The 24,554-nt window shown below is 44.3% G+C and overlaps 1 protein-coding gene and 1 non-coding gene across 2 annotated transcripts in view; one reads left to right on the top strand and one right to left on the bottom strand.

Annotated features, from left to right (window-relative positions):
* MYO1E (myosin IE) overlaps positions 1-24,554 on the top strand; it is a 212,063-nt gene that overhangs the window by 168,011 nt on the left and 19,498 nt on the right. The window contains exons 20-26 of the mRNA XM_049613717.1: positions 1,434-1,548; positions 1,755-1,924; positions 2,008-2,153; positions 16,331-16,477; positions 17,369-17,526; positions 20,178-20,270; positions 23,024-23,225. Of these exons, the coding sequence (XP_049469674.1) occupies positions 1,434-1,548; positions 1,755-1,924; positions 2,008-2,153; positions 16,331-16,477; positions 17,369-17,526; positions 20,178-20,270; positions 23,024-23,225 (1,031 nt within the window). The remainder of the gene's footprint in view (positions 1-1,433; positions 1,549-1,754; positions 1,925-2,007; positions 2,154-16,330; positions 16,478-17,368; positions 17,527-20,177; positions 20,271-23,023; positions 23,226-24,554) is intronic.
* Positions 8,297-8,403, bottom strand: LOC125910447 (U6 spliceosomal RNA). The gene has a single exon (XR_007453958.1). It is a non-coding gene; the product is annotated as a U6 spliceosomal RNA (small nuclear RNA).

Genomic DNA, 24,554 nt, shown 5'->3' with positions numbered 1-24,554 from the left:
ATGTGGCTCCTGAGGATAGATCCAGATAAACAGAGGCACCAAATCGAGCCTGGCTGCCTTCAAATTCTCCTATTTACTTCTGGAACATTTCCGCAGTGACTTTTCATCAGCTTTACTTGTTTTCATTGGTACATTTTCTTTTGTTTCCTAGAGAGTCATGAAAACCACTGCCAAGGTGAGCGAGAAAGTTCCCCACCATTTCATGAGTTGACCTCATGCAGATTTACAGAGACAGACTTATATGCCAAAGTGAGGAAGAGCCTGGCAAGGCCTGAAAGACCTCGGGTCACTTTCCATTCCCACCCAGTCTTAGTTCCAATTTTCTCCTGTGTGCAATGGAGATGATGGACCTGTGTGGCCTGTGTGGTTGCTGATGAGTTGAATGAAATAATGTATTCTAGAATGTCAATCTAGAATGATACCTGACCCATAGTGGGCTCCCGGTACATTACAGCTATTTGCTATTATCTTCGTTATTCCAGAGCTTCCTTGAATAGGGTGCAGCAGTCAGGATTGTTAAAGGGGCCTGAGTCTCAAGACCTGGGTCCTTACACAGAACAGTCCCAGTTCCGCTAGGTGAAGTCATGTCCCGACTATACATCTTATGTCCAGCTCCAGTTGCACTGGTTATAACCCTCTGGCCCAATGACTCCTTGGAGAATCTATGCAGCCAAAAGTCTACACTTTCGTGGACCTGAAAATCAGGCAGCCCTCTTCCACAGCAGCACAAGGTCTGCTCCTGCAAGAGCTGGAAACTCTGTGAAGAGGCTGCGTGCAGCACTAAACCGTGGCTTCCTCCAGTTCATTTCATCTAGCATCCTCTTTGGATCAAGGCAGAAAACTAGGGGATGAACGTGGAACCACCCATTTGATTCGCAGAGATTATGATTATGAGCAAGGCAGAGCACACATTATCAAGGCCCGACTAACAACCAGATACAGCTGTTTTCTGTTATGTGTTCGGTTAAATGAAGAAAACAGAGAGAGATAAAGATGTTATAGTGATTACAGGGCCACCTGGGTTAAGCCTCCACCTCTTGATTTCGGCTCAGGTCATGGTTCGTGAGTTCCAGCCCTGAATCAGGCTCTGGGCTAACAGCGTGGAGCCTGCTTGGGATATATTTTCTCTCTCTCTCTCTCTCTCTCTCTCTATTTCTCTCTCTTTCTCTCTCTCCCTCCCCCCCTCTCTCCCTCCCCCCCCCCTCTCTCTTTCTGCCCCTCCACCCCCTCAAAATAAATAAACTCAAAAAAAATATTTAAAGACATTATTGTAATTACAAACAATATGCCCTAGTAATCATTTTTTCACTTTTGTTCATGAGTCAGAGAAACTGCTCCCCATGTTATGTCCTTGACTAAACTGAGTGTCCCCCAAAAAAAGTGATGCTGAGGTCTTATGAATTGGCTCACATCTTCCCTCTGTACATTCACAGCTATTTCTTCTAGAAGAAATGAGAGAGAGAAAGTATGATGGATATGCTCGAGTGATACAGAAATCATGGAGGAAATTTGTGGCCCGGAAGAAATACGTCCAAATGAGAGAAGAAGGTATTCTAGTCATTTTATTTCATGCATTTAACAAAGCTCCAGAATAACTTTGAGCTCAAAGTTACAAGTTCGCTTTCCTTTGCCTATAATGTCACATGTTAAAATCTTGCATTCATTTTGAGTTTCTCTGTGTATTTCCACACGATATTCCTCCTCTTTCTGGGGCCCTGGCCCTTCCCTCTTCTCTGGCCTTTGGGGAACTGCAGCCTCAGACCTCCTATTGAACAAGAAAGAGAGAAGGAGAAACAGTATTAACAGGAACTTCATCGGGGATTACATCGGGATGGACGAACACCCGGAACTCCAGCAGTTTGTGGGCAAGAGGGAGAAGATCGACTTTGCAGACACAGTGACCAAGTATGACAGAAGGTTCAAGGTACACACTGACCGCTGCCCATTGTGGGGAAAGTGGCCATTTTGACATGTCCGCCCACCTTCTTAAAGCACCTCTCCTTACAGGGTGTAAAGCGAGACTTGCTTCTTACTCCAAAGTGCTTATACTTAATTGGACGAGAGAAAGTGAAACAGGGCCCGGACAAAGGCCTGGTGAAGGAAGTGCTGAAGCGGAGAATTGAGATGGAGAGAATCTTGTCCGTGTCCCTCAGGTGAGCGGCGAGGCTGCCTGGTCCTCCTCATCTTTGCCTCTCCGCCATTCCAAACAGCTGGGAGAAAGGCCTGGCCGGGCTCCCCCCTTGTCAAAATCCTGGTGAAGAGAACTGAGTTTCCTCTTCTTCCCTGAGAAGACCCGACCTTCATTGGTCTCAGGAATGAGATTCCAAGAAGTGGCCTTCTGGTCAGCTCCACTAGTCAAGGGGAACTCAGATCCTTTCTTCCCACAAAATGTAAGAGAAAAACCTGGTATCCAAAACAGAGGATAAATGCTTTTACTGAAGTGGGGCCAAGGGACCAGAGTCCCATCCTGAAGCCCACCTCCCCCACCTCGAAGACCTGACCCATTTCACCAGCAAAGGCCCAGGCAGCCTGGAGTCATTGCTCGATGCCCCCCTTCAACTCCCGAGTTCCCAGGCAGAGGCCCCGGCTTTCTTTTGGCAGAGGGGCTTGTACGTGTAAGGAGACTTGTTTTAAATCCTGCCCTGCTCAGAATTCTCTCTGATGAGAGGAAATCCTCCCAGTCACAGAAGGCTGAGAAAAGAGGGAGAAAGGCCCCTTTGAGCTCAGTGGCTTCCCCCTTGAGTGGCATCCCTGGGCCCTTCTGAGGAGACCACTGCTTCTGTGGGGGCAAGGCTACGGGCTGCCATTGCATTGACAGTCGTGATGTCCTGGTGGTCTATGAACATGTCTTCCTGGAATCGGGATACCTCTAAATTCTTACTCCACACAGAGGACAAAACGGCTGCTCTCAGGAAAAAGCCGGGGTTTTGTGTGCTCAGGCATCCTATCTACCCGGCTGGAAATCCTGGCTCCAGTGTGATAATCCAAAACAGATTTCAAGTTGTGTCCATTCTTGCCTATGTCACGGTGGTTTCTGATTCTCTCTGTTCCCAGTTTTCCTGATAAAGGGCCAGGTGGTGCTGTGAGGTCAAGGGTTTAAAACATCGCAGCTCAGGATGTGGGGGAAACTTGTAAGCAGAGGAGTCCATCAGCAGCCTTTCTGGCAAACCCCACCTCAGGTGGGTCTCAGTGCCGTGGATTTCAAGCAAGAGTTCCAGGCACTGTCCGGTTTCCAGAAGATCTTCCTGAGCATTCACCTCACCAGCTGGGCCACAGCCTGAGCTGGGCAGCCTGCCGGCCACACTTCCTGGCGAGCTGGGCGCTGAGGCTGCCCTTGTTCTTCCAAGGAACCCAACAGGAAGCTTCTTTTTTTCCTTGCATGGGGAAACGCCACACCTGGGCTAAGCAGGGTTCGCCTAAACCTGCTGTTTTCTCTTGACAGGGCCAGTGGCTGAATGCCAGGGAATCATAGTTCCGGGCACATGTGCTCGTTACTCTGAGAGTGATTATTATTCTTCCTGTTGTTATTGCCAGGCCTGTGTCTTCAGCCTTCAGACCACTCAGGCAGTGCTTGATCATAAATAATCATATGTCTCCATTTATATAAGGCACTTTGACACCATCCTTTTTGTCTAGGCCTTGAGGTTTATCAAGGTGTGGGATATCCCCCCTCAAATGTTTTCCTTCTGTCTTGTCTTGTCTCACAGCCTCTGGGGCTGCAGTGTCTCATGCTAAAACCAACTTCTGCTGCTGCTTCCTCATGGTCTGGACATGTGCTCCCTTATGGCCTTTCCTTGTTAGAGGATGTAATGAAATGAGGTGCTTAGCCCAAAAGTTGTTCTGGCTCCGGGGAGAGAAAAGAGTCTGAGTCATTGTAACTTGTGATCTGTGCATGTTGCAGTCACTGAGCCTCACCCTCACCAAGATTCATACTGTTCCCTCATTTCCTTCAACTACCGGGTTAGGCCAGTAATCTGAGTGAGGAATGCCACCACATGGGTGATGGTATGTGCAGAATCAAAACCAGGGTAGAAATGGATTGTGGTACCAGACCACCAGACGTGCGTGTGTGTGTGTGTGTGTGTGTGTGTGTGTGTTCTCAAAATATTTCAACACTGGTATAGAGAAGGATTTTAACAGATGTCTTGCACTTTAGGGAAAAAGTTGTATTGTGTGTATGTGTGCTGAACACTGTGAGGCTTAGTGCTTGACTCTGGCTGCAGTGACTGCCCCATGGTTTCTTCTAGTTAAGACCATCACCGTGCCCATAAATTTGGTCTTCTGAACCACCTCTAACTCTTATAACCATCGGGAAAGCAGAATGGGCTGGTAGCTCCCAAGCAAACCAACCAACCATGCAAAAACAACTATGCAACAGTTTGGGAAACGAGAGCATGACCAAATATTTGATATGAAGGATTTAGTGTTCATCTCCTTAGGTGTGATCTCGGTATTGTGGTTATTTTGGTCTAAAGAGGCTTTGTCTGGGACTCCTGGCAGGCTCAGTTGGTAGAGCATGGGACTCTTGATCTCCGGGTCATGAGTTCAAGCCCCATGTTGGATGTAGAGGCTACTTAAAAATAAAATCTTAAAAGAAAATTTTAGGGGTGCTTGGGTGGCTCAGTCAGTTAAGCGTCTGACTTTGGCTCAAGTCATGATCTTATGGTTCGTGGGTTCAAGCCCCTCATCGTGCTCTGTGCTGACAGCTCAGAGCCTGGAGCCTTCTTTGGATTCTGTGTCTCCCTCTCTCTCTGACCCTCCCCCGCTCACCATCTGTCTCTCTCTCTCTCTCAAAAATTAAAAAACATTAAAAAAAATTTTAAAGACTAGGAAAGAAAATTTAAGCTAAAGAAAAACATATAGGCCAGTCCCAATAGCTCAGGTGTAAGAGCCTGTGTTCTTTGCTTTCCCATTGTAGGTAATGAGATGGGTACCATCAAATCTCATAATTGGGGCTCTGTCTGATAAGGTTTTTATTTTTTTTTAATTTATTTATTGTTTAATTTATATTTAAGTTAGTTAGCATATGGTGCAACAGTGATTCAGGAATAGATTCCTTAATGCCCCTTGCCCATTTAGACTGTCCCCCCTCCCACAACCCACCCAGCAACCCTCTGTTTGTTCTCTGTATTTAAGTCTTTTATGTTTTGTCCCCCTCCCTGTTTTTATATTATTTTTGCTTCCCTTCCTTTAGGTTTATCTGTTTTGTATCTTAAAGTCCTCATATGAGTGAAGTTGTATGATTATCTTTTCTCTGACTAATTTCGCTTAGCATAATACTCTCTAGTTCCATCCATGTAGTTGCAGATGGCAAGATTTCATTATTTGTCATTGTCAAGTAATACTCGATCGTATATACATAACACATCTTCCTTAGCCATTCCTCTGTCAATGGACATTTGGACTCTTTCCATACTTTGTTGTCAGTAGTGCTGCTGTAGACATTGGGGTGCATGTGCCCCTTTGAAACAACATACCTCTATCCCTTGTATAAATACCTCCTAGTGCAATTGCTGGGTTGTAGGGTAGTTCTATTTTTAATTTTTCAAGGAACCTTCATACTGTTTTCCAGAGTGGCTACACCAGTTTGCATTCCCATCAGCAGTGCAAAAGAGATCCTCTTTCTCCGCATCCTCACCAACATCTGTTGTTGCCTGAGTTGTTACTGTTAGCCATTCTGACAGGTGTGAGTTGGTATCTCATTGTGGTTTTGATTTGTATTTCCCTGATGGTGAGTGATGTTGAGCATTTTTTTCATGCGTCTGTTCACCATCTGGATGTCTTCTTGGAGAAATATCTGTTTGTGTCTTTTGTCCATTTTGTCACTGGATTATTTGTTTTTTGGGTGTTGAGTTTTATAAGTTCTCTATAGATTTTGGATACTAACCCCTTATCTGATATGTCGTTTGCAAATATCTTCTCCCACTCTGTCGGTTGCCTTTTAGTTTTGCTGATTGTTTCCTTCGCTGTGAAGAAGCTTTTTATTTTGATGAGGTCCCATAGTTCATTTTTGCTTTTGTTTCCCTTGCCTCCAGAGATGTGTTGAGTACGAAGTTGGTGCAGCCAAGATCAAAGAGGTTTTTGCCTGCTTTCTCCTCGAGGATTTTAATGGCTTCCTGTCTTACGTTTAGGTCTTTCATCCATTTTGAGTTTATTTTTGTGTACGGTAAGAAAGTGGTACAGGTTCATTTTTCTGCATGTCGCTGTCCAGTTTTCCAGCACCACTTGCTGAAGAGACTGTCTTTATTCCATTGGATATTTTTTCCTGCTTTGTCAAAGATTGGTTGGCCATACGTTTGTGAGTCCATTTCTGGGTTCTCTATTCTGTTCCATTGATCTGAGTGTTTGTTCTTGTGCCGTACTGTTCTTGTACCGTACTGTCTCGATGATTACAGCTTTGTAGTATAGCTTGAAGTCTGGGATTATGATGCCTCCTGCTTTTGTTTTCTTTTTGAAGATTGCTTTGACTATTCGAGGTCTTTTCTGGTTCCATACAAATTTTAGGATTGTTTGTTCTAGCTCTGTGAAGAATGCTGGTGTTATTTTGATAGGTACTGCATTGACTATGTAGATTGCTTTGGGTAGTATTAACATTTTAACAATATTTGTTCTTCCTATCCAGGAGCATGGAATATTTGTCCATTTTTTGTCTGTGTGCCTTCTTTAATTTCTCTCATAAGCTTTCTATAGTTTTCAGTGTATAGGTTTTTCACCTCTTTGGTTATGTTTATTCCTAGGTATTTTATAGTTTTTGGTGCAATTGTAAATGGGATTGATTCCTTGATTTCTCTTTCTGTTGCTTCATTATTGGTGCATAGGAATACAACCGATCCCGTGCATTGGTTTTATATCCTGCCACTTTGCTGAATTCATGGATCAGTTCTAGCAGTTTTTTTGGTGGAATCTTTTGGGTTTTCCATATAGAGTATCATGTCATCTGCGAAGAGTGAAAGTTTGACCTCCTCCTGGCCGATTTGGATGCCTTTTATTCCTTTGTGTTGTCTGACTGCTGAGGCTAAGACTTCCAATACTATGTTGAATAACAGTGGTGAGAGTGGACATCCCTGTCTTGTTCCTGACCTTAGGGGGAAAGCTCTCAGTTTTTTCCCATTGAGGATGATATTAGCAGTGGGTCTTTCATATATGGCTTTTATGATCTTGAGGTGTGATCCTTCTATCCCTACTTTCTTGAGAGTTTTTATCAAGAAAGGGTGCTGTACTTTGTCAAATGCTTTCTCTGCATCTATTGAGAGGATCATGTGGTTCTTGTCCTTTTTTTTATTGATGTGATGCATCACATTGATTGTTTTGTGGATATTGAACCAGCCCTGGATCCCAGCTATAAATCCCATTTGGTTGTGGTGAATAATTCTTTGTGGAAGAAGAATTATTCGTGGATCTGGTTGGCTAGTATCTTGTGGAAGATTTTTGTATCCATGTTCATCAGGGACATTGATCTATAGTTCTCCTTTTTAGTGTAGTCTTTGTCTGGTTTTGGAATCAAGGTAATCCTGGCTTCATAGAAAGAGTTTTTAAGTTTGCCTTCCATTTCTATTTTTTGGAACAGCTTCAAGAGAATAGGTGTGAACTCTTCTTTAAATGTTTGGTAGAATTCCCCTGGAAAGCCATCCAGCCCTAGACTCTTGTTTTTTGGGGAGAGTTTTGATTTATTTACTGGTTATGGGTCTGTTCAAATTTTCTATTTCTTCCTGTTTCGGTTTTGGCAATTTATATTTTTCTAGGAATGTGTCCATTTCTTCCAGATTGCCCATTTTATTGGTGTGTAATTGCTCATAATATTCTCTATTGTTTTTATTTCTCCAGTGTTGGTTGTGATCTCTCCTCTTTCATTCTTGATTTTATTTATTTGGGTCCTTTCTTTTTTTGTTTTTGATCAAACTGGCTAGGGGTTTATCAATTTTGTTAATTCTTTCAAAGAACCAGCTGGTTTCATTGATCTGTTCTACTGTTTTATTTGTCTGTTTGTTTTTGTGTTTTTGTTTTGATCACATTGATTTCTGCTCTAATGGTTGTTATTCCTGTCTTCTGCTGGTTTGGGGTTTTATTTGCTGTTCTTTTTCCAGCTCTTTGAGGTGTGAGGTTAGGTTGTGTATCTGAGGCCTTTCTTCCTTCTTTAGGAAGGCCTATATTGCTATATACTTTTATGACTGCCTCTGCTGCATGCCAGAAGTTTTGGGCTGTGGTGTTATCATTTTCATTGCCCTCATATACTTTTTAATTTTCCCTTTAATTTCTTGGTTAGCCCCTTCTTTTTTCTTTTTCTTTTTTTTTTTTTTTTAATATGGGACACTTCATGAATTTGTGTGTCATCCTTGTGCAGGGGCCATGCTAATCTTTTCTGTATCATTCCAATTTTAGTATATGTGCTGCTGAAGTGAGCACCCCATGCATTCTTTAGTAGGATGTTCTTTAGTCCCCAAGTATTTGTTATCTTTCCAAATTTTCTCTTGTGGTTGATTGCGAGTTTCATAGCATTGTGGCCTGAAAATATGCACAGTATGATCTCAGTCTTTTTGTACTTGCTGAGGGCTGATATGTGTCCCACTATGTGATCTGTTCTGGAGAATGTTCCATGAGCACTGAAGAAGAATGTGTATTCTGCTGCTTTAGGATAAAATGTTCTGAATATATCTGTTAAGTCCATCCTGTCCAATGTGTCACTCAAAGCCATTGCTTCCATGTTGATTTTCTGTTTAGATGATCTGCCTGTTGTTGTAAGTGGGATGTTGAAGTTCCCTACTATTATGGTATTATTATCATGAATTTCTTTTTGTTTGTGATTAATTTATATATTTGGGTTCCTCAACATTTGGAGCATAAATGTTTACAATTGTTAGGTCTTCTTCATGGATAGACCCCTTAATTATGATATAATGCCCTTCTCCATCTCTTGTTATAGTCTTTATTTAAAACAAAAAAATTTTTAACATTTATTTATTTTTGAGAGATAGAGAGCAGGGGAGGGGCAGAGAGAGAGGGAGACACAAAATATGAAGCAGGCCCCACGCTCTGGGCTGTTAGCACAGAGCCCGAAGTGGGGCTCAAACCCACAAACTGTGAGATCATGACCTGAGCTGAAGTTGGATGCCCAACTGACTGAGCCACCCAGGCGCCCCTAAGTCCATTTTAAAATCTAGATCATCTGATATAAATATTGCTACTCCAGCTCTCTTTTGTTGACCATTAGCATGATAGATGGTTCTCCATCTCCTTATTTTCAATCTGAGGGTGTCTTTAGGTCTAAAATGGGTCTCTTGTAAACAGCATATAGATGGATCTTGTTTTCTTATCCCTTCTGTTACCCTATGTCTTTTGAATGGAGCGTTGAGCCCATTGACATTTAGAGTGAGTACTGAAAGATAGGAATTTATTGCCATTATGTTGCTAATAAATTGGAGAGTTGGAATTTCTGGTAGTGTTCTCTGGTTCTTTGTTGCTTTTGGTCTTTTTGTTTCTGTTTTTGTTTTTGTTGTTTCATCTCTTCTCCCTTCAGAGAGTCCCCCTTAAAATTTCTTGCAGGGCTGGTTTAGTGGTCACGAACTACTTTAATTTTTGTTTGTCTGGGAAACTTTTTATCTCTTCTATTTTGAATGACAGCCTTGCTGGATGAAGAATTCTTGGCTGCATATTTTTCCGATTCAGCACATTGAATATATCCTGCCACTCCCTTCTGGTCTGCCAAGTTTCTGTGGATAGGTCTGCTGCAAACCTGATCTGTCTTCCCTTGTAGGTTAAGGACTTTTTTTCCCTTGCTGCTTTCACGATTCTTTCCTTGCCTGAGTATTTTGTGAATTTGACTATGTTATGCCTTGTTGCTGGTCGGTTTTTGTTAAATGTAATGGCAGTCCTCTTTGCTTCCTGGATTTCGATGTCTGTGTCTTTCCCCAGGTTAGGAAAGATTTCTGCTATGATTCGTTCACATAAATTTTCTACCCCTTTTTTTCTCTCTTCATCTTCTGGGACCCCTATCATTCTCATGTTATTCCTTTTTAATGAGTCACTGAGTTCTCTAATTTTTATTTTGTGCTCTTTTGCCTTAGTTTCCCTCTTTTTTTCTGCTTCAGTATTCTCCATAAGTTTGCTCTGCCTCATCCATTCTTGCTGCTGTGGCATCCATTCTTGCTGCCATGGCATCCATTCGAGATAGCAGCTCAGTTATAGCATTTTTTATTTCATCCTCCCTAGCTTTTACTTCTTTTATCTCCGCAGAAAGGGATTCTGATGTATTTTCAACCCCAGCTAGTATTCTTATTATCATGATTCTAAATTCTGATTCAGACATCTTGTTTGTATCTGTGATTAAGTCCTCAGCTGTCATTTCTTTCTGTTCTTTCTTTTGGGGTGAATTCCTTCGTTTTGTCATTTTTGAGGAAGAAAAGGAATTAATAAAGTAAGAAAAATTAAAATTAAAAATTAAAAATTAAAAACAACACAAAGAAATCAAATAAAGGATGCTAGATCCTAGGTATGTTTTGGTCTGGTTGTTGAAAGAAGCTTGATAGAGTAGAGAAAAAAGGGAAAGATAAGAAAAGAAAAAAAGGAAAACCTTTGAAAATTTGAAAAAATGAATACAATAAAACAGAATAGAATGAAATGATGAAAGTAAAATAGAATTTTAAGAATTTATAAAAGAGTAAAAAAAAACTAGTAGAAAAAATTGAAAAGTCTTTTTAATAAAAATGGAAAATAAAAGATTTTTTTTCTCTTTCTGTATTCAAGAGTAAGAACAGAAAAAAAAACGAATAAAAGAACGAGCAAACAGAATGGAGTATGATTGAAATTACATCTGGTTTCTCATAGAAGTCAAGCTATGAAGCACTTTATAGTCCGTAAACTAAGCAGGCAGAGAGACTTGTGTTTGTCAAGAGTGCTGTTGGCCCAGTTGGGCAGGGCTTAGTGTAACAGCTATGTCCTCCATAGATGGCACTGCTTAGCTTACTGGGGTGGATTGCTGTGGATGGCACTTGTAGGCATGTATGTGCATATGTGGGAGGGGTGAAAATGGCATCACCCTGCTACCCAGTCTCTAGTATTTGAACTCTGTGGTCTCCATGACTGGAAATCAAGCACCCTTGATTTTTCTCTGGCTTCCATCCACTCCCCACTTCTACACTGTCTGTAACCAAGCTGCCAGGTGGCACCTGCCTCTTGAGTTTTATCTCAAATAGGGCTTTTTCCCAGCCCCTCACTTCTGAGGGACTTCAGCTTTGGCCCACTCACACCTTCTGGAGGAGGGTCTCACCAAGCAATGGCCAGGTGCCAGTTCGTCCCCAGGAATGTTCATGAGACCGCACTGCTGATGGTGCCCAGAGACTGTGGCCAGGTGCCAGCCCAGCCCAGAAAAAGTTCATGCGATCTTGTACCAGCAGCAGAGTTTCAAGGTTTACGGAAAATCACAACACACATCTGGCTCCGGCCTTCACCCTCAATGTCCTTATTCCAGCACTAGTAAATGTGGTTGTTCGGAATCTGCTAGGACCTTTGCCTGTGGGGATGCCGCACAACCTCTACCAGGTGTCCTCCCAGCAGGGGAACTGCTTCTCCCCATGTGGCCCGAGAACCTCTTGGACCCCACTCTGCTACTGGGGATTCGCCCTTCCCACCAGAGCACCACTAGGTATTGAGCTGCGGAGTTGCAGACTCTGCGCTCCCCCTGTTTATAGAGTCTTAATGGAATTTAAACCCTCTCCTTTCTCCTTTCTTCCTTTCTTCCTTTTTTGTTCAGTCCCTGTGGCTGTTTCCACTTTTCCATTTTCTCTGCAGCTGCTTTTGGTGGTGGTGGGGGTGCTTTTCCCATACTCTCTCCCCATCTCCGTCCTCTCTCCACAAGCAAAAACAACTCCCTGACCTCCGCAGCTTCTCTCTCCCCCAGTTCACCTCTTCACGCCGCGTACCTGCTGAGTTCTGTGGTTCAGGTTGTGCAGATTGTTGTGTTAATCCTCAAATCAGTTTTCTAGGTGTGCAGGATGGGTTAGTGCTAATCTGGCTACATTTCAGCAATGAGAGACACAAAAAAAACCTTCATGCTGTTCCGCCATCTTGGCCCCTCCTCTGATGAGGCTTCTAATAGTCCTTGTCATTTTAATAGCTGATCACCAGAGGCCCAAGACTGAAAACTACGTGGCTCCCTGTCTGGTTCAGTAGATTTTCCAAAATGACTATGTGATGGGAAGATCAACCTGAAAGAGGGCTTTAGGGAGATGCTCCAGTTTCTCTTGTTGCAACATTCTTGCCTAGAATGTTGCATTGCCTAATTGGCTAAACCTGGCAGTAAGAACAGCCTGCTTTACCACTGCGCAGATGACCCAAAACATTACTGAAATCTTGACTTGATGTAACCTTTGAGATTTGGGAACCTGGACGTTGTCAGCATTTTTGAACTGAACCCCTACCTTCTGTTCAGCTCTGGAATTTGGAGGTGAATGCGAACATAGTCACTGCCTCAAGGAGCTCCCTGTCATTCTGGAATGGAAGCAAATACCTGAGTAGGCCTTCCATATAACCTGCCATACAGGTTATAAGTGTTAGGAGATGTTACACATACATCTCCTGGGATACAAAAGACACGATGAGCCTTCTCACTGGGGGTCTGTGAAGCTTCGCTAGGAGACCCTTGTTTAGGTTTGACACAGCTTGTGTCTGCACTACAGGGAAATCAGGTTGCCCCAAAACTGGTGCCACTGGTTTCTCTAGTGGAATTCTGGAGAAGGTTTATTTTCTTCTCCTTCTTCACGTTTATTTATTTTTGAAAGAGAGAGACGGAGAGCATGTGTGCAAGCAAGCAAAGGAGAGGCAAAGGGAGAGGAGATAGAGACTCCCAAGCAGGTTGTGTGCTGACAGCAGAGACCCCGATGCAGGGCTTGAACTCATGAGCCATGAGAGCATGACCTGAGCCAGACACTTAACCGATTGAGCTACCCAGGCACCCAGGTTTATTTTCTTCTCTAATTACCTCTGTACTTTCCAGTTTGCTAAAAGGAGTACATATAAAGGTTTAAATAAAGGCAGGGCTGGCCTAGGAAATAGCCTTTTCAGCATGGGGGGGGGGGGGGGGGGGGACCTCCTTTAAGTCTTTACTCAGTGTTTTGTAACGAACATTTTTTTGTGAAAGAGATACTGATTAAGGGAGTGAAACAAGATTTTCTAGTATCATCAGCAATATAACAATAAGCCACAAAGATGAGATAAAAAGCAAATAGAGAGCCAAAGCAGGGACTAGTAAAGGATCTTTCAGCACAGGGGACTACATCAAACATCTGTAAGGAATTGCAGCTTGAGCATATGAATAAGACAGGGGTGAGGTCCAAAGATAAGTCTGAATTTTTAGAGTAAATAAATGTAAAAGCTTTGTTTTTAGACCCTGGAGCGTGGGCTGAGGAGAGGCGAATGAACTTAAAACTCTGGCCTGAGGATGGTTTCACTGACTCCCATGCCTGGGTCACCCGAGGGAGGGGTTTCTGAATTTGATGGCTAAAGACAAAGTGTCCGAACACTTGTTCTCATTTCCAGACTCCTGCTGATAATTGGCCCTGAAGTTTTGGCCTGCTTGCTTTTTTCTTTATGGTAATGAAACTCCTAACCGCATTAAACTACTCAAGGTTACTTGCGTTGGGCTCATTTAGCCCAGTTGAATAAGCACTGTCCCGCCGAAAAGTACAGCCAGGCAAACAGACGCATCCAGACATGCCCAAGAGTGCTCTGCATCAAGCAGAGTTTTGTTTCTCACCCCAGACACCGAAAAGTGGGGCTTCTTGTTTTACTCTTTGCCTATCGCATCCACTCCCTTCCTCACGCAACAGTCTTCTTACCCCTGGGCTAGGATGCTAGAATGCTTGGGGTTTTTTTTTCATTAATTCCAAATGATGTTTACATAAGTGCCTTTGTGTGGAGTTCTGCATTGCCATAATTGAATTGATCATGACAATTCTAGACTTTTCATCTGCCTAGAGACAGGAAGATGATAGTAGCTTTGTAGCTAGACTGTCTGTGGTACATTCTCAGACTTTACGAAAAGATTCCATTTCCTCATTTAGAAAAGTAGAGATTTAGAAATAGTAGAGATTGTGAGCTGCCCTGCAATACCTATTTCCTCCTTTACATAGGAATGGCTGACAGCCTCCCCTAAGACTGCATTTCCCAGGCTTCCTTGCAGCTAGGCGTAACCATGTGATGTAGTGCTGGCCCATGGGGTGTGAGCAGAAGTGACTTGTACAACTTCCCGGTCCTACCTGTAAAAGGAAACAGTAAATGCCTAGCCCCCAGGCACTGTAGAATGGTCCTGGTGGTCCTGAATTGCTTTTGCAAATGCTTTTGAGGAGCAAGAGACAAAAATGCAATCTTGTTTAAACCGCCAGTTGCCACGGTCTTCATCACGACAGAAAAACCTATATCCCAACTATAACAAGAGTATAAAGGAAACTAGTTGTGATGTAGGAAAGTTTGAAAACAAAAGCTTGAGGTAGTAATGATGACCAAGTGTTCCACCTAAATGGCCATTATGTGTTCAAAAATGCCTGTAAAGTATTCTGACTTCACTTCCAAGAAGAACTCTCCTGCATACTCATCCTCATTAAACAGGCTTTGAAGGGCCAAGCTCCCTCTCAGTGTGCTGTTGTCTCATTGCTTCTAGTTTACTCATCTCTCCCCTGTGGTTTGTGCATGCTGCCATCCTGTGCCTTTAAATTATAGGTGGGTGGTGGGCCTACCTTAGATCTCTCCTCTCCTATACATTACCAAGCTCCTTTCATGTAGGAAGACTAAGGGGCTGAGGTTTCTGGAACAGGCTATGGCTAAAGCTACTGACTTAATCAGGTACAGGTCGTTAGCTTCCTTCTGTGCCCAAAGAGAGAAGGTTCCTGACAAGCCACCAAGGCTCTGACTGCCCGAAGAAGTCAGAAGGCTCACACTACCTCTGGTCTACCCCGACCTCATCATATTCATGGGACTTCCCAGAGATACCATGGGGGTTGCAGTTTAAATGGATCAGAGTCTACATGGAAGAAGAATGCTTAATCTCTAAAGCTTCTCTATGCCCTAGTTCTTTCTCCATACTCACCTTCCCGTCTGGGTTTGTAATCTATTGGTGCAGCGGTACCTGGGGTCCCGAGAGCAGCCCCCTGTGTGATACAGCTCAGCTCTGGTTACTAAAAAAAACAAAACAAAACAAAACAAAACAAAAAAAAAAAAAAAAAAAAAAAAAAACCATGTTGTTGGCATTTCCTGCACTTGGACAGATTAAAATGTTATTGTGGTCAATTCATTGAAACAGGTTTGCTTTGTTTTTAATACCTGGAAAAACACTATCCCTGATGAAATGTCGTTCTTTAGAGGGGTGTCTTAGTTTAACGGTGGTACAGTGGAGGTCTTTGTACGTGTGTACATTATGGAACCTTTGGGGTTGGTGGCCTCCTTCAACTGAGCTATACCTCTAACAACTGGAGTATAAAAGGTCTTAATTATATGTGTGTTGTAATTTCCATGAAGTCTAGCTGGGTTGGGAGATGGAACTGAGTCTAATCAATCCTCTCTACCAATAAGCATTTTCCCCAGAACTGGGTTTGCCTCAGCCTCTTCCAGTCTTCCTGCAGCATCTCATGTTTTCTCCCTCCTGGCCTGAGTTTGCTCACAGCCCTACCCTATACAAACACGCAGTTTCCACAGAGGTGTGTTCTCTCCCTGTCCCACGAAATTCATTAGCTTGAAGTTGATGCTTGTTCTTGCTTGCTGTTGGTCCACCTGTCTTGTGTATCTGTGTTTCGTGTGTTCGTGCCTTCAGCAGCTCTTGGCACACAGTTTAAGCAGAGCACCCAATACCCAAAGACCCATAATAAGTGCTTACAAAGCCCAGGGTGTTGGCCTCCCTTTTGGTAACTGAGCTACAATTCTTCAAGTTAGGATTTATTACAATAGCTACAACCATATTGTAAATTCTACTAACTTGGCACTTATGTGGAATTGTTCACTTTCAACCACATTCTATTCATAACAGTTGGGATTTTTATGATCCTGAGAACGTAGAAGTTGAATTTGAAAGTGGTTTTTTCTTTTTTAATACAGACTAAATTGTCCTTAAATTCCGGATTTTGAAAATCATGTGGGAGATTTATTTTGATGGTACTTTTGGTGGGTTAGAAGCTTCCTTCGAAAGCAGATTGCAGCAATTTTGTTATGTAATTTGTAGCTGTTGTGTTTTGTTTTGAAGCTTATCACTTATAGAAAGACTGTAGAAACCTAATGCTATCTTACAGAATTTTTTTAAGGGAATAAACAGACGTGCAACTTTCATTAAGTCTTTCCAATCTCTTTGCAGTACCATGCAGGATGACATTTTCATTCTTCATGAGCAAGAGTATGACAGCCTGCTTGAGTCTGTCTTCAAAACTGAATTCTTAAGCCTCTTAGCAAAGCGTTATGAGGAAAAAACCCAGAAGCAACTACCTCTGAAATTTAGCAATACGTAAGTGGGGATCTGGGGCCCAAAGTTGTGAGTAAAAATTGATCTCCCTGCTGCAGTCAAGGCTGAGAAGAGAGGAGGCTTGTGGGGTGGAGCAGGGGGTCTGACCGGCTTCAGTGGCTTCAGAAAAGCCCAGCCCTGTGTGCCTCCATTTCCCCCAGAGAGCCCTAGGGCCTACAGAAGACAGTCCTGATGGATGTTACAGACCTAGAAAGATCACTTTTGCATTTTTGTGAAGTAATATGGACAGCTACTTAAAATTAGGATTTTTCTGCCTTATGACATGAGAAAATGTAAGTTAAAAAAAAAGCAGAATATGGAATTGTGTTATGTAAGCCCATAGGCAGTATGAAAAATAAAAACTGGCTGGGCATTTTAGAGTTGTGGATGAATTTCCCATCTATTTGGGTTTTGGTTGCTAGTGTTGAATGAAATTTCATTAAGTAATAACCACCTTCCGTGCCAGGGAGACATGGGCTATCTTGTGTCTGGCATCTCTCAGTTCTCCACAAACAGACGGAGGGAAATCAGAGAGGCACAGTGACACCCCACAATAGTGTGGCCTGGAGAGTGTCCCTTCCCTTTCGTCCGCTCGGCAGACCCACCTGAGTTCACCTGATGGAGTGACATTGGTACCTATAATGGGGTACCTCCCTCACCAACTGGTTTCTTACAGATGCTTGCTGGGCCCCAGATACTTCTGCCTCTGGTCGGGGCTTCGCACGCTGCTGTCCCACACCCATGTACGTTGTCCGCATTCGAGGGCCCCGGGCCGGCTCAGATGACCTGGGTTTGCCTAGTTTTACAGCACGCTTGCCCAGCAGCAGAAAACTCCATGCTGGGGTCTGCGAGCACCATTTTCTCACGTGTTACTAACAAATATCCTCGTCACAGGCTTGAACTCAAGTTGAAAAAGGAAAACTGGGGTCCCTGGAGTGCAGGGGGCTCCCGGCAAGTGCAGTTCCACCAAGGCTTCGGTGACCTGGCCATCCTCAAGCCCAGTAACAAAGTGCTGCAGGTCAGCATCGGACCAGGCCTGCCCAAGAACTCCCGTAAGTATGCACGGGGCCCGTGGCAGGACCACCGCCTGGCCCTCCCTCACCCTGCTCGGGGCCAGACTTGCTTCCTTCGAGATGCTCATGGGGCTCTGCGAGGCAGAGAACCAGTACATTTACTGCTTCCTGGGGCTGGGGTTTACTTGACATTGAAGCATTTCCAACTAAACCAACATCGAGGCAAATGAGCAGGTTAAACCTTTCTGGATAATTTCGCACTTAGGTATAGCAATCCTGGCATTACAAATACTGTGTTTAAAATAAATCAGGGGAGCCTGGGTGGCTTCGTCGGTTGAGCGTCCAACTTCAGCTCAAGGTCATGATCTCATGGTTTGTGAGTTCGAGTCCCACGTCGGGCTCTGTGCTGACAGCTCGGAGCCTGGAACCTGCCTCAGATTCTGTGTCTCCCTCTCTCTCTGCCCCTCCGTCACTCCTGCTCTCTCTCTCAAAAATAAATAAACATTTAAAAAAAATTTGTAAATAAAATAAATCAGCTTGTTAGCTTCACATGTCCAGCCCATTCCAGTCAGATCTTGTCAACAGTACAAACATTACCTTTTCTGGCAGTTAGAAGAAATTGACCACGTTTTACCAGCCCTTAGCCGGGTTTCACTGTATTACTGTGCATCAGAGCTAATGGCTCCTCCTTCCACCATAGAACAAGCACTTACCTGGAAAACCCCTCCTGCCACCGCACTGCACTAACTCCTTCACCAACCTCTGATTCTTTTTCTATTTATTAGCAATATTTGTAATGTACAGCATAGAGTAATCATGTATGCTATGCTTTCATCTACTGTAGATATCTTTATAGAATTTTCTCCATGCGTACAAGTGGATGCCAGGTATAAAGGAGGCCTTTGTGAAATCTGTTTACAAAGGTACACGCTGGCATGTGCTGTAAGTCACTAATACAATACAGACAAATAGCCACGCAGAACATGTTGGTGTGTCTGTATCAGTTGGTACTTACAGAAAACAGACAGCAGTTCTTTTGGGTTTTGTTTTAATTTTTCTCTTTTTTTTTTTTTAAGTTTATTTATTTTGAGAGAGAGGGAGGGAGAGCACACGAGGGGCAGAGAGAGAGGAAGAGAGAGAATCCCAAGCAGGCTCCACACTTTGAGCGCAGGGCCCAACATGGGGCTTAACCTCACGAACCATAAGAGCATGACCTGAGCTGAAACCAAGAGTCAGATGCTTAACCAGTTAAGCCACCCAGGGGCCCCCAGACAGCAGTTTTTGAAGATGCTTTTAAATACACAGATTCTTGGGATGCCTGGGTGGCTGAGTCAGTTAAATGTCTGACTTCGGCTCAGGTCATGATCTCGTGATTCATGGGTTTAAGCCCTGCGTCAGGCTCTGTGCTGATAGCTTGGAGCCTGGAGCCTGCTTAAGATTCTGTGTCTCCTTGGCGCCTGGGTGGCTCAGTCGGTTGGATGACCGACTTCGGCTCAGACCATGATCTCACGGTCCGTGGATTCCAGCCCCGAGTCGGACTCTGTGCTGGCAGCTCGGAGCCTGGAGCCTGCTTCGGATTCTGTGTCTCCCTCTCTCTCTCTGCCCCTCCCCTGCTCAAGCTCTGTCTCTGTCTCTATCAAAAATAAATAAACATTTAAAAAATTAAAAAAAAAAAGATTCTGTGTCTCCCCACTCTGGTCTCCTGCCAATACCTCCTCCTGGCCAAACCCAACTGGAATGCAGAGGCCTCTTGGCCCAGGTGAAGCAGTCCTTTGGGCTCAGAGCCTGGCAAAGAAGAGCAACAGATAACCAGCGGGTTGTGAACAGTGTTCAGTAGGCCCCAAGTGGAACGTCCCCTAATCAGGAGGGAAGGAATCTAGGTACTGAGAGGGGAACCCTCACCAGGCCGCTTCCCCTTGTCCCCGGACCTCAGGACCTCCTTCATTTTGTGTTATCCGTGCCTTCTCACCTCCCGTCCTTCTCAGTTCCTCAGCCCTTCTCTTTGCAAGAAATTCCCTCTGCACCCCTCTTCTGGTTTGATCCTGCCTTCCTTCATGTCCTACTGGAGACCTATCTATTGGTTTCCTTTGTAATACATGTCTCTGCAGAGGTGCCATCTCCTCTGCCCGGCAGTGTTCCTGCCGCCCCAGGCCCGGTTCTGACCCACAGTGGGGTTCCATGGACCACCAGCTTATTTTCTAACTCCTCACGTCTGTGTCAGAAGTACAAGTCTTCTACCTTCTGTGGTCTCTGTTTTCATCGGAAGGCTCTTGACCCTACACTGATGTACAGTGAACGCTGAGATGTGCTTCTTGCCAGTGACCGTGACGGGCAGCACTCACGGGTTCATTCCGTGCTGTGTTCAGACCACGAGTGCAAACGTTAAAATGTCCCACCCATCTCTTTTGAAAGCCCACAGAAATAGAAACGCTTTTGTAAGACTGTAAAGCCATTGTCTCTAACATTTCAACACCGTGGGTCCATCGACATGTCTTCTGGCCCCTCCTGTCCCATAGCTACTAAGACAGTACTTCCCTCAACTGTCCCTTCTCTAGTGCAGGCTCCTTGCATTTCTGGCTGGAACCTGGATTCCACACTTCTCAAAAGTTTTCCATAAGCAAGAAACCATCAGAAGCCATAAAACCAACCAGTGGTACTGATTTTGACTTTGTCTTGTTTGTTTGTTTCAGGTCCTACCAGAAGGAACACAATTCAAAACAAAGGTTATTCCGGTGGGACGCACAATGCCAACTACCCAATGAGAGCCGCCCCTCCCCCTCCAGGTAAATCCAGCGTGTGCCCGAGACCAGGACCACTAACCTGGACCCATCATTTGTAAAATGTATCTGGGAAGAAACCCATTAGCAGATAAGTGCGCACATGTTACCCAGCCATGAGCCACTGCAGTGCCAAATGCACTCCCGCCAGCATAATGGCCCTGCTTGTGACCCCAAAATGCAGGAAAAGCATGAGCTCGTGAGACTGAACTGAGGCTGAGTTAACGATCTGGATTTCATTACCTAGCAATATTACTCCCAAAGGGAAGACTTCTTACATCAGTAAAAGAAAAAGGAGTTCCTTGTCCATGGCAACCAGGATGTTGTCAGCTTTTCAGTTGGGAGGATGTGGCCTTTGTGGGGCTAGGAGTTCGCCGGCGATAACCCCTCCACCAGCACTCTGTTCCCGCCAAGTATCACAATGATATTTTGCAACTAGTTAAGAGCTTCATGAATAAGTAGAAAATTTTTATTTTCAGTCAGATAGGCTCTTTATTCCAAAAAACAAAGGAATATCTAAAAGAATTACAAAATTGATAAAAAAAAATTTTTTTAAACCTTCAGTTTCATATTTCTCATGTTTTATGATAAAAATACAGCACGCAGGTCAATAAAATCCAAACCGGAGTCAATGCAAGACTCTTTGCCTGGAAAAATCCATTTAGTGTTTTAAGAGCACTCTCAAAATGCACAAAATGTTTTTCCCTCACTCAAAAAATTCAGTTAATAAAGAGCTGCCCCCAGAATATTGGGTGTTCGTAAGTTCAGGAGTCTGGGTCTGAAACGGTCACCTTAAGACCACACTTAAATCATCCCAGACAAGGAAATAGCAGTGTCTGAAGTAAGCAGGGAAAAGCATTTCTTTCATCTCCTGCTCTGCAATCTCGAAGCTATATGCTAAAATATGGACACCCGTGCCTAGCAGGAAAAAACTAATTCAGATCTCTTTGGGAGTCCCCATGCTTTCTGCCCAGCTCTCTTTCCTCCCCTCTGCCTTTACCCTTGAAGAAAATCCAAGCATAAAGGAACCTAAGAGAACCAATATAGTATTGTGTTACTACTTACGTGCTGGCGCCCCCCCCCCTCCCCCAGCCCCGCCCCACCCCTGTGCAGAATCCTGGCCAGACCACCTGGAAAGTTCATTTGCCTCAGCTTAGGTTGGCCAGAGTTGCCTCAGACCAAATACCCGACCTTGAGCTCGGCTCCCAACCCCTCTACGTGACCGTTTTCGTCAATAAAAGGAGGCAGTTGGACCTGAATCCCTTTTATCAGCCTTTCTCACACTACCTGTGGTGAAGGAACAAGGTTGGGTATTTTTTCTTTCTTTTCTTAATTTCTTGTTTTGTTTTGTTTTGTTTTTATTTATGTTGAGAGAGAGAAAGGTGAGCAGGGGAGGGGCAGAGAGACAGAGAGAATCCCAAGCAGGCTCTGCACTGCCAGTGTGGGGCCCGACACGGTGCTTGAACCCACGAACTGCAATTTCATGACCCAAGCCGAAGTTGGATGCCTAACCAACTGAGCCACCCGGGTGCCCCTTAATTTCTTTCCTTCTTTCTTTCTCAGCCTATCACAAACCATGCTTTTATTGTAACATATAATAAAAATGAGTAGAAGAATGGAATTTTAAAAGCATTCAGAATAGAAGCCAGAATTTCTTACTGGATTCAAAAGACATGAAATAGGTCTACGAAGCTGCTGTGAACGCTTCTAAGTGCTTATCCTTAATTTCTGAACTTATCGAGGGTGAATGGGTCACGCGCAGAATGGAGCAGCCCATCTGTGACACCCCCCCACCTTTAATTTCATAGCCCTACAGCATGTCCTGCTCTGGTTTGCCCCTCTCCTTGGCAACCATCAAGCTCCTTGTTTCTTTAATGAAGAAACTGACACACTGAAAGGTCATATATCTTGTTCAAGGTCAACAGAGCTAACCTAGGCAGAGCCCAATCTGACCTGCTGGTCTCTCTTATAAACTAATGGTCATCCCACCTGTACCAAAGAGTTCTTTTCTTAATTCAGTTGGAAGAGGTTTTATAGTAGGTTTACCAAAATGGGCCTGGGGAAGTCTTGTTCTCCTTCATTCTTGCCCAGATCTGTCAGTGGGAGAAGAGGTAAGGGAGAAGAAGAGATCACACATACAATGGAAAGATAATGCCCCTTTTGGCCAAGGCCTGTGGTTTGGAGCCCATCACCATATTCCATTACTTAACAGATAATGTGATCTTGACTAGGAACAGTTGTTTGGCTACGAGAGTTTGCCCTATCTGGATTGATCCAACCAGTGGCCACATTTCCCTGCCTGTGTAGAGTGCTCCCTCTACCTCCCACAGGGGACTCCTGCAGAGGACACCCAAGACTGACCCCTTGAAAATGGACGTCCAACTGTTTAGACAGCTGCCTGCCAGCCCTCTTGAATCATAGCCTCATAATTTTTCTTAGATCTAAGAATGTGCCTGCCAACTCATTGCAAGCTTACCTTTCCTTGCATGTGGGCTTTGAAAGCCTGAACATCTGGTGATTCTGCTACCCAATTCAACAAGCATGGGTGAGTGTCTGCTATGTTCCAGGCACTTGCTAGGTAGCTTACAGTGTATCAGCTCTGTCCCTCACAACATATTTGCAGTCATGTCCTCTGTATTTTCAGGTGGGAAAACTGAGGCCTGGCGAAGCTAAGTGACTTGCTCTTGGCTAATTGACGGAGAGCCTTTAAGCAGATCAGAAGATGTAAGCTTTGTTTTCTCCCGTTTTTCTCTCTCTAGGTTACCATCAGAACGGAGTCATCAAAAACCAATTTGTGCCACATCCCCACGCTCCTGGAAACCAGAGGTTAAATCAGAAAAGTCTGTACACCTCCATGGCCCGTCCACCCTTGCCACGGCAGCAGTCCACCGGCTCAGACCGAGTGTCACAGACGCCGGAGAGCTTGGATTTCCTTAAGGTCCCAGATCAGGGTGCTGCCGGGTAAGGGTCCCACCCCCTATAGATGAAGATGGTGACCTCTATCTCCATCCATCACAGCAAGGTCCGGGGATTCCTTTGGGCTGTCTATACATGGTTCTAAAGTTGTTTTCCACCTGCGTGGTATAATCCAGGACCCAAGGCCATGAGGCTCGTGGTTGGCATTCGTAAAAGTACCAGCCAGGTTGACAGCACACAACTCATTCTCTGGAGACGGCTTATCATGATCATCAGAAGAGGGTCCCCTTCAGCCCTGAGATTCACTTACTCTGTGACCTATCTTGCTCTCTGGCGTGGCTGAGGAATGATGGGGTTTTGATTTGTGTCTGTGCCTGCTGCTGCATAAACACTACAGCTCGAAGAGCCATTAGGGACACTGAGAATAACATCCCAGCATTGTATGAGGTACAGATGCTTTGATGAATACATATCTTCAGGGCTTTAAAATGAGAGCCTCGTAGCCTTTCTAGAACTGAAAATGAAGAGTGATAAAAAGAAACCCCAGGTTTTTAGCTGGAGGAAGTAAAGACTTCTAGAACTCTGTATTGATATTCAAAGAGTTATTAGTGTGGAAAGGCGGTTGGACACGTCCTGTGGAGTCACCAGGCATAAAACAGGCCCACTCAAAGACGTGTAAGTGATCTCTGCCAGGAGGTAGCTTTTGGCATCAGTAAATAAAGGGGCATTCTAGAATCCCAAAGATGAACTGCCCTAGGATGTAAGGAGTACCTTGCCCCCAGAAGTATTTAGGCACGGGGTGGATGGAAATAAGCAAGCAGGTGTACTGTAGAGTGAGGTTGTCAGGTACCAGATAAGGATAAGGGTCTTATTTCAGTCCTTATTACCTAGCTAATATTGGACCTGCTGCTTACCCTCCTTGAGCTTTTTCTCCTCATCTATACACTGATGTAATGGCCACCATGCATGCATGTTGTTGGGAGGACTAGAAATGATATACATTAAATACCCAGCATGATACTGGGCATGTAGGAGCCACTCGGTCCGCAGGGGCTCGATGACAATGATGGTGGTGGTGGTGGTGATGATGATGATAGAACCATTATCTCACCGAGGCTGAACTAGTGACTTTGAAGGAGTCCTCCAACTCCGCATGATTCTCCATGGTAGAGTGGTTTTCTCCACTGAACCCAAGAGTGGGCCTGCTCCAGCCCACTCTTCCCCTGCCTCATGCCTGCCTGCATCTTCCATTCTCTCCGTGGCTCCACCATGATGGAGTTTCAGATGTGGTCGGGAGACTCGTGGATGCAATAGAGCAGTGCTGGGAGAGAGACAACAGCTCCTGCCATTCACCTCCATTTCCCATTACAAGAT

The sequence above is a fragment of the Panthera uncia genome (assembly GCF_023721935.1).
Source record: "Panthera uncia isolate 11264 chromosome B3 unlocalized genomic scaffold, Puncia_PCG_1.0 HiC_scaffold_1, whole genome shotgun sequence".
NCBI lineage: Eukaryota > Metazoa > Chordata > Mammalia > Carnivora > Felidae > Panthera > Panthera uncia.
Note: the sequence above shows the minus strand (reverse complement) of the source record. Positions and strands in the feature narration are given on the sequence as shown.